We start from the raw sequence: 9,418 nt of genomic DNA on the forward strand, positions 1-9,418 counted from the left end.
GCATCGGCCACAGGCAGGCGTGATGTGTCTGGGGCCCTAGGAACACAGTGACTGGGTCCCTGGGCGCCAGAGTGGGAAAGACTCTTGAGAAGGAGGACCTTAGAGCAGGGGCTGTCGAGTTTTGGGGGTATTTGGGTTTTCTTTGGGTGAAAGATCTTGCTCCCCAGCCTGGCTACCTTCTTCCCACAGAGTGGGAGTATGTTTGGGAAGGAGGAGGCGAAAGGCCATGGAGGTCTGTCCCTGTGACGGTCACAGGGTGAGGGCTTGGGTGTGTGTGCAACTGATGGTGTGTTGGTGGGGGAGGCGTGGGTCTGTGCAGGGAGAATGTTGGGCTGAGATGGAGGCGGCCCCAGGGTGGCCCTGGCTCTGCAGCAAAGGTGCTGGAGCTCTCAGGGCTTTTCCTTTTAAATTAGGAGGTTGGGACTCTGTGATCTCTCAGGGTCCTAATTCTGACATTCCAACATTCCAGGTGGTCGTCAGGCCACTGGTTATCACTGGTTCTTTGAGAGCCAGTAGATGTTGTGTACACCCATATTTGTGTGCCTGTGCGTGCTCGTGTGTGATTCTGGGGGTTCAGCCTCCAAAAACCTCCTGTGTCTCAGCCCAGCCTGCCCCTGGGAGCCCAGGAGCTAACCTCCCTGACCTGAGAACATGGTCCTTTTCCAGATCGATTGAAATACGAATCCCAGAAATCCAAGTCCAGCACTGTGGCTGTTGGAAACGACTTCAGCTTCCCCTCTCCTGTCCCAGGTAACCTTGCCTTCTGGAAAGAGGAGCCTGGAGGGCGTAGGGGGCTCACACCCCAACATCGCTTTGCATATCTGGGGCTTGGGGGTAGAGTGAGGAAATAGAGGGTGGGGGCCTTGGCCTCCTCAGCGGGCTGGAGGGGCTGCTTCTGCCTCCGCATCCACACCCCTCATGGAGTGAGATGGCTGTTCCACTTCGCAGCCCTGGGTTCTTACCGATCCAGTGGCTGCTGGGGTCTCTGAGCCCACAGCTGCGACTGGCCGACACAGGCTGGCTGAACTCCCAGCCTGTGCTTGGAGTATAGGCTGGAAGGGCACCCTGCATCTTGCAACATCCCGTGGTGGGGAGTGGATGCAGGAAGGACTCACAGACATACAGGGCTTGGTCTCTGCCTGGGGGAACTTAGGGTCTTGTAAGGAGATAAGTCCAAGAAACAGGTAGAGCAGACCAGCAAAGCCGGGGACATACGTGTTGATCATAGCACATGCATGGAGAGAAGGAGGGCAGGATTCATTCACTCATTCAGTAGTGGGGAATACCTGCCATCTGCTAGGCCCCGCCCTGGGTGTTGGAGGAAGAGAAATTTCAAGCTCTGTGTACAAGGTGATGAGAAGAAAGTGTTGCCTCAAAAGAGGGCCAGGCCCTTCTGCTCAGGTGTCCTAATAGCTGGAGGAGGACCCGGGGTGGGGGGCAGCAGTGCTATAGCTGGGAACATGGGGTACAGGCCCAGGAGTCCCTGGTTCCACACGTGGTACCTGGACTGTGCACCTGTGTGCGAACAGCAGCCCCCCACTCCCACCCCCACACAGGCTGCCTCCCTCCCCCACCAAAGGAAGACTCAGCAGCTTTTACCTAGAGCAGACTTTACATGGTGCAGTGGGGTTGGGCAGGGGCAGGGGGAGCTGAGCCCTTACAGGGTGTAGTGGAGGGGGGACAGGGCAGGAGTTCAGCTGACCCCAGCTCGATGAGAGAAAATCCTGTGGAACTGATTCATAAGCAACAGGCTGGCGGCTTAGGCCCCACCAGATGCGCATCTGGGAGTTTTAACCAGAGCCTCTTGTCCTTGATCCTGAATTAACTAGAGACACCAGGGCTGCTGAGATGGATCAGAATGACTCAGAGGGGACTTAGCAGGCAAGGTGACTGGGGATTAGCCGCGTTGCAGGATGCAGAGCAGGGGCTTTAGCATGGGCGGTGACAGACCCAAGTGGGTGCTCACTGAGCCGGGAGCCTGGGTGGCCTGGCTGGGTTCTGACCCTAGGACTGGCCCCACTCTCATTCGTACTCACTAAGTAGCCAGAAACCCTGTGTCTGGGAGGGAGGAATGGAGGAGGCTGACCCTGGAAGGAAGGAGAAGGGACTCGCCTCTGGCGAATGCCGGCTGTGTACCGTCACCCCATCTGACTGTCACACGCGTGTCGGGTGCAGCAGGCGCAAGGGGTGCCAGTGAACGTTTACCAGCCTGCTCTCGAGTGCAGGGCAAGCCCGGCTTGCAGCACCTGGCGACCTGCGTGGTGGACATGCTCCCACCACAGCTGCTTCCAAGCTACCAACATGACTTCTGGAACCGTAGAGTTAGGCCGAGAAGCAGGCAGTTGGGACCCCCTGGCTCTCCACGCACACAGCAGACCATGAGATGGTTCCCATTTTTACAAAGGAGGAAACTGAGGCCCACGGAGGGGAAGAGGTGCTCCCAGAACCCTGCGTGTCCTCCTTGTTTCAAATTCCCCCTTGGTCAGGGAAGAAGCCGGCTCTTTGCACCCTTCCTCAGACGAGAGGATGGAGCTGAAACAGCCCTGCCGGCGGCTGCTCTTCTCCCTGGCCGGCCCTCACCGCTGTCTCCTCCTTCCAGGAACTGGTGACGCCAACCCCGCTGTGTCTGAAGATGCCTTATTCAGGGACAAGCTGAAACACATGGGGAAGTGTGAGTCCGGCCCACGCCCCCCCATTCCCTCTCCAGCTCTTCTGAGACGGGCCCTGTGGGCTCACGGGAGCGGGGGACCCACCCACAATGTTTAGTGTGGCCGACTCTTGGTGAACCGGAGTGACATTTTAATCGCAGGCTGGCTTCCCGGCCTTCCTGCTTCCTTTCCCTCTGCAGCTGAGTCTGGATACAAATTAAGTTTTAAATCCTCTTGAGCCAGCTGTCTGCAGAAAAATAATGCGCGGCACATGCCCTCGCCCCGACTGTAGCACTCACGCTCTCTGCACGCAGACACCCTCGCTGAGCCACGCTCTGTGGGGGCAGAAGGCCGTCAGGGTGGGGGACCTCTTTCCACAAAGTCCTGCTAGCCCCGAATGCCCCCTTTCCCTCCCCACCACGCAGCCCCACATCCATGCCTGCATGAGGCTGCCCTCCTTTTAGGCTCCATTTTCAGGGAAAATCTCAGATTAGTCATGGAGATCCCAGAACCAACTCTGGAGGTGGCTAGGGGAGGGGCGGGAAGGCAGTGGCAGCGGAAAGAAAGCCAAGATGCGTTGCAGTCTGTTGCAGCTGGGGAAGGAATACCCGGATCTTGGGCTGCCGGCTGTCCCTAGGTCTGGCTCATGGTGGCCTGTGCTGCCCCTGCAGGCCGACCTGGGATGGCAGCCTGGCTCCCTGGGTGGCATCCACGGTCTGCCATTCCTGTCACCTCCCCCTCTCCAGGCTCCAACCCTGGTCTTCCCCCTTCCCCTACCTGGGGACGGGGGCTGGTCCTCTCCTGGCCTCCCTATGCCTGTGGGGAGGCCATCTGGTGTTCTGGCTGCCGACAGAATGACTCACAGGTCTCCGTGTCCCCAGCCACCCGGAGGAAGCTGTTTGAACTCGCCCGAGCCTTCTCTGAGAAGACCAAAATGAGGAAGTCAAAGAGGAAACACTTGTTGAAGCATCAGTCGTATCCTTTCCAGCTGGCACTGGCTGGGGGAGGTGGAAACCAAGGGTCACTGAGGCAGACCCCCGCTGGAATCCCCGAGGCTGTGACCTCCTCCAGGAGTGGTGGCCTCCCCTGCCTCCCATGAGCCAGGCCACCAACCCACTGCCCATCTCCTGGTGCCAAACAAGAACCAGGCCTAGGGTGCGGGGCTACAGCTCCTGTCGTCCTGCAGGCTCAGAAGTTGTCCTACAACTTCTTGCTTTTTTGGTCTGGGGTAATCTGCATCTTGGGAGAAAAATTGGTTCTTCCCTCAAAAGCAGCAAACCTGTCCCTGATTTCTCTAGGTGAACTGGTGCACGGATCCGCCTTATCGCAAGCACCTTGGCTTTGCCTTCTCACGTTCAGTTCCTCCAGTAGAAATACGGTTTTCCACATTTTCACCTGAACTCCCATCCATGCTTGTCACACAGGGCCCCATATATTAGAAGCTTAACAACCAAAGGGGAGCAGGGAGAGAGCCGCTTCTGTCCTTCTGTCCGCAGAGATGGGAGTAGGTGGGAGTGTCAGGGCCTGGCTGCAAGGCTGACACCAAGGAGGAGCTAGCAGAGGCGGTACTGGGGGTCAGGTGGGCGTAGTGGTTGCCTCCTGGGCTTTGAGGGTGGGGTGGGGAACTGGGAGGCCTAGGACAATACCTGCCCAGCCCTGGGACAGTTTTCCTGAACGGCCTGCCAGGCTAGGGGCTGCCGCGTCCACAGCCAATCTCCTGGACGACGTGGAGGGCCACGCTTGTGGTGAGACAGGAGGGGGCTCTTAAGCTCCAACTTGCCTGTGATTGGTGACTCTCCCAGAGGAGGTCCTGGGTGTTTCACGGGTGGCCCCAACCTGTCAGAGAGGGAGCACCCATCCTGGGGACATGTCGAGGGTTGGTGGGCAGGTGACCCAAAGAAACAGATCTTCCCCACTTGGTCCACATCGTTTCTCCCTTCCTGCAACCCCTGAAAGGGGGTCCTAGACCCACCTCCACCTAGATCTCTACCTGCAACATAAAGTGCCAGGTACCATCTCTAGAATATTCTCTGAGGTGTGAGGGCGCAGACAGGCTTACCCACATGGAGGGGCATCAACTTGAGAACCAAGCGCTGGGCAGGACTTCCCTCTTCGAAGTCTCACTCCCCACGCCCTGGCAGTCTGTGGGCCCAGAGCCTTTCACTGTCACCCAGTCCCTTCCAAAGGCCCTGTGAGCCAGAAGACCCTGCCAGGCCCACAAGTGAACTCCAATCCTCATGCCTCAGAGCAAGAGGGGCCCTTTGGGGGTCAGGAGACATCTAGAAACAAGGATAAGAAGGGGCTTGGAGGTTATCTAGATAGTCCAACTTCCCCATCTCATTTATAGATGAGGAACTGAGCCTCAAAGAGGAGGGAAGAACTTGTCCAATGTCTCAGAGCTCAGTGATGGAGCCAGGTCAGCACCTGGGTGTCCTACCACCTCTCTCACCAGGTCCATGCATCCCCCACCTGGGGTTCGGCACGTGTCCCGAAGGAAGGGGGCAGAGAGAGTCAGGTCAGCTCTCGCCCAGTCTGAGGGACCTGCCTGAGCAGGGCCCTGCAGGGTACGGGGTGAGGCAGCTTTCCTCTGCTTTTCAGATGAAGACTTCCGTGGAAGGCGGCAGGAGACCCCCAAGGTGGAGGAAGCCCTGCGAGAAGGACAGTAAGAGGTAAGGCCTGGAGCCATAGCTGCCCCGGGGCTGGCCAAGGCCAGGCCCTGCTACCTCTATACCCGTGTCTTCTCAGGTGTCCAGCGGTGCTGGGCTGAAACACCTGGGTAGCACAGGTCCTGGGGCTCCTCCCTCATAGTCGTGGCAGGGACACAGGCATGGCAGCTAGTCTTCTGTACGTCTTCTGTTTATTCATTCATTTGACAAAAGATAAACCATACCTGCCTGTGACAGGTGCTGAGAACAGGAAAACAAAAATCAGCTTTGACCTTGAATAGTTAACAGCCCAGTTGAGAAGATAGTCCAGGACACACGTGGCACAGTGAGAGGACAATCTAAGAAAAACAGAGGTGGCCTCAATCCAGCCATGCACACACAGAACTCTCTCCAGCCCCCTGCTTGGGTTGGGTGGCCTGGGACCTGCCACAGCCAGACGAGGAGGGATGAGGACACAGGTCCTCGAGGGAGCTCTGTTTCTGGCCAGAGCCCTGGACTCCGGGGCTTTTTTTCCTCCTGTCTCCCCATGCACCCCTCTAGGGGAGAAACAGAATGCTCAGGCCTCCTGCAGGACTTGTCACACTTGTCCCTCTTCCAGCCCCCTCCCCCTATCAGGAGGCAGCCTGCCCACCCTTCCCCAGCGGCTGGTCTGGTCCCAGTGGGCAGCATCCACAGGGCTTTCTTGGGCTGACAGTGTGGCAGGTGTGGTCCTGTTTCAAACCCTCAGGAAAGTCACATGAAGATAAACCAGGACATACAAGCACCCCCCCCCCCACCTGGGCAGCCGGCCCTCACTCCCCTGCAGCTGCCTCCCTGCCACAGCCCTCTGCAGGCACTTCTAGCCCCTTCCATCCTCCTCAGGCTTTGCCCACACAGCTCCACCCCACTGCTCCCCAATTCCCTGGAGTGCCCAAATAGAGCCCACCAGGGAAACACCTCGGCCCCCACTCCACGTTGCTGCTGTCTCCCACCCCTTTCTCCTTCCCACTGGTCCCCGAGGAAAACTGGTCCTGTCCAAAGCCACCTGCGTTGGAACCTTGCTCATTTATTCTCTCCCAGGACTTGAAGCTTTTCCCTCTCCAGCTCCTTCTTCAAGTTTACATCCTCCCCCGCCCCCCGCTTTAAAAACCAGGGGTCCCTAGTATCTTCCTTGGCATGCTCCTTCATCTGCTGCAGGCTGGCAGCTCTTGCCACCACCCCGACTGGCTCAAGGAGGTCACCTACCAGCTCCAGGGCCCCGTGCTAGTAGTCTGCACTCTCCGAGTGCTCTTCCCACCGATGCCGCCAGGGTTCTTTCCCAGTGGCTCACCCTCCCTCCACTCCTGTGAGCCAGAAAGCCTGTTGCTCCTCTCCCTCCCTAAGTACCCGCTCTCCCTGTTGCTCTGCCCTTGACCTTCTTCCCAGTCTCCTCACTCCCCACTCTCTGGCAGCTCCGCGTCCTCTTTTATAGCACCAGCAACAGTTCTGTGCAGTTGGCTCCACAATCTGAATCTCCATCACAGTTATTTCCAGATCTGCTCCGTGTCCCCAGCTGCACCCACAATTGTCCTTCCAGCCTTGGATGTCAACTCGCTGAGAGCCAGACAGTGTCTGCTCCTGACTGCCCTTTCATTTCTCCTATTCCTCCCATCACCTAACAGCCCTAGTCTCTTCACTGCCCCTACTCTGCTCCCGCACCGCCAGAGCACCACTTGAGTTCCCTTTCTCCCTGCTGTTTGAACAGGTCTTCTGAGTGAAGTCTTACCACTGCTCAGCCTACCAAGTTCTGGCCCTAGTTTACTTTTCTGCCCCTATAGGCCCCACCTCTAGGTCCTCTGAGCTCCCACAGTCTCAGAATGCGCCCGGCCCCTTCCCCTACAGCTGCTTCTCCCCCGGAATTCCATGCCCCCACTCCATCTCAGGCTGCCAGAGTCCCTGCAGCTCGGCAAGTTGGAGCATTTCTAGGAGTCTGGATGAGGGAGATGATGCAGGCAGAGTTCCAGGGCTGACCTAGAGGCCCTGGAGAAAGGAGAAGGGTCTTGTCCTTGGTGGCTTCTGCCCAAAACTGTCTGTCCAGAAGCCAGTGACCAGGAAAGACCAGTGGGCTCCTCTGAAAAAGACTTCTCCCATCCCTTTCCTGCCAGGTGCCAGCAGCTCCTCCTCTCCGGAGGTGATGTGACCCGTGGGGACAGCCAGAGTGCAACACTGGCCCCCAGCTGAAGGGCCCAGCTGCAGCCAGAGAGATGGTGCTTGAGAACCGAGGCCTAGTGGTCTTACGGCCACAGTCCAGCCCAGCCACTGCCATTTTCCTTGGGACTTAGAACTTTGGAGTCGCCATCCTGCCATCAGAGGAAGGACCTGGGGCTAGAGGCACCAGCCAATCAGAGCCCCTTTTGTAGCCCGGCTTTTCTATGGGCAAGGAGTGGAAATGCGGGAACCCCCCTTCTGAAAAGAAAAAAATTCCAGGAAACATGCAAAAGTTGGAGTAAGGCAAGATGACCCTACCAGAGGCTCTGGTCTGAAGGTGGAGCCCCTGCCTCCTGCCCTTCCCCATCTCTCCTGCCGCAGCCTCTACCAGCCCCCACCCCACCCCCAGCCCCCTCTGGGCACCTTGTGCCCTTTCTCCTCGCAGCCTCCTGCACCTCGGCCTTTCCCCGGGCTGCCGACCCTCCGCACGACCCCTACCCACAGTGCGGGTGGGAGACCCCCGGACACCCTCTGCTGGGGCAGCCTCCCTTTCACCCAGCAGGGATGGGGAGGTGGGGCCCCGGAGCTGGAGGACTCAGGCCAGGCAGGGTCTTTAGTTTGGCAGAGGACAAAAGCCGGGTCCGGAGTCATGCCACAGCGGGGGCCCCCAGGGCCTCTGGCTCCTCAGCTGGACTGGAAGTCGGGCCGTCCTCTTAGGGCGGCCGCGGCGGGTTCCGGAGCGACCCCTTGAGAAGGCGCAGGCGGAAGAGCAAGGTGGAGGGGCCGTGCGCCTGGGTGGGAGCGCCCGGGGCAGAAGGGCTTGCCGGGTGCCGCTTGGGAAGAGCGAGGTGCTGCGAGGAGGAAAACTCCGACCCCGCGATCGCTAACCCGGCACCAACCACTGCCAAGGGCAGGGAGGCCGCCGCGTCTCTCGGGCCCCGTCCTCGCCACGGGACCGCGCGGGCCTTCCCGGGCGCGGGGCTGCGGCGTGGGAGTGGGATCCGATCCTGGGGGCCTCGGTGGCCCCGGGTTCGTGAGGGCGCAGCGGAGGCGAGGCCGAGATAGCCCCTCGCCCCGCCCAGACTCTGGAGCCGCCGAGCTCCCGAGAGCGGCGGGCGCGGGAGGCCGGACGCGCCGCCACCGCCGCCGAGCGTGACCAAGTTTGGAAGCGCGCGGGGCCGGGGACGCTGGCGCGGGGGCGCCTGCCGAAGAGGGGCGCTCGCCCTGCGCTGCTCCCCGCGGCCAGGCCTGCGGTCCCTGGAGGGAGGGAGAGGTCCCCAAGGAGCGCCCCGGGGCCGCCAGCCCGAGCTCCGGAGGGGTCTGAGCCCGAGGGGCAGGGGAGGGGGCTGTAGCCCTGACGCCTCCCGCGCCAGAAACGGGCGCAAGGCGGGGGAAGCCCCAGCCCCACGTCTGTGTGTGTTGCTTTGTTATTTTTTTCCTCCTATGTGTGGGTTTTTTCTTGGAGTTGTTTCATAGGAATTCCTGTAATAAAGACTTGGTGTTCTCGGTGCTCTGATGTGGCGGGCGGCGTGGGCTGAACCCTCCCTCTTTCTCCCTCCTCCCCGCCTGGGGCGGCGTTTGGCCCCTGGAGCCCCGCGTCGCATCCACGGGCCACCTGCCTCGCCCGCCCCCGTTAACCCTCAGCCAACCTGGGGCCCAAAGGGCTCAGCCCTCTCTCCGCTACCCTCACAAGATGACACCTGCTGTCCCGGCAACCTCGCTGACCTATCGGCTTTGTCCAGCGCTGTCACCTTCCTGTTGCCCCAGGGAAGTAAACCGCTTGTCTCCAGGCAAAGGAAACACCATGGGGAAAGCCAGTCTGTTGGGAAAGCTCCAGACGGTCACCTCCCTAAATAAATGGCTTCTGAATTAAAGGCCGGACTGGAGGCTGTAGGGAAGCTCGATCTCACACTTCAAAGGATGGCAGAGATCTTCTAG

General features: G+C 59.7%; 1 protein-coding gene across 2 annotated transcripts in view; it reads left to right on the forward strand.

The window, feature by feature from the left end:
• Nucleotides 1–8,990, forward strand: part of CUEDC1 (CUE domain containing 1) — a 77,671-nt gene extending 68,681 nt beyond the window's left edge. For both annotated transcript variants that reach the window (XM_045525684.1, XM_045525686.1), the window contains 6 exons: nt 667–750; nt 2,600–2,671; nt 3,530–3,623; nt 4,335–4,393; nt 5,247–5,317; nt 7,438–8,990. In XM_045525684.1, the coding sequence (XP_045381640.1) occupies nt 667–750; nt 2,600–2,671; nt 3,530–3,623; nt 4,335–4,393; nt 5,247–5,314 (377 nt within the window). In that variant the 3' untranslated portion in view covers nt 5,315–5,317; nt 7,438–8,990. The remainder of the gene's footprint in view (nt 1–666; nt 751–2,599; nt 2,672–3,529; nt 3,624–4,334; nt 4,394–5,246; nt 5,318–7,437) is intronic.
• Nucleotides 8,991–9,418: the final 428 nt, after the last annotated feature.

The sequence above is a fragment of the Lemur catta genome, chromosome 15 (assembly GCF_020740605.2).
Source record: "Lemur catta isolate mLemCat1 chromosome 15, mLemCat1.pri, whole genome shotgun sequence".
Taxonomy (NCBI): Eukaryota; Metazoa; Chordata; class Mammalia; order Primates; family Lemuridae; genus Lemur; species Lemur catta.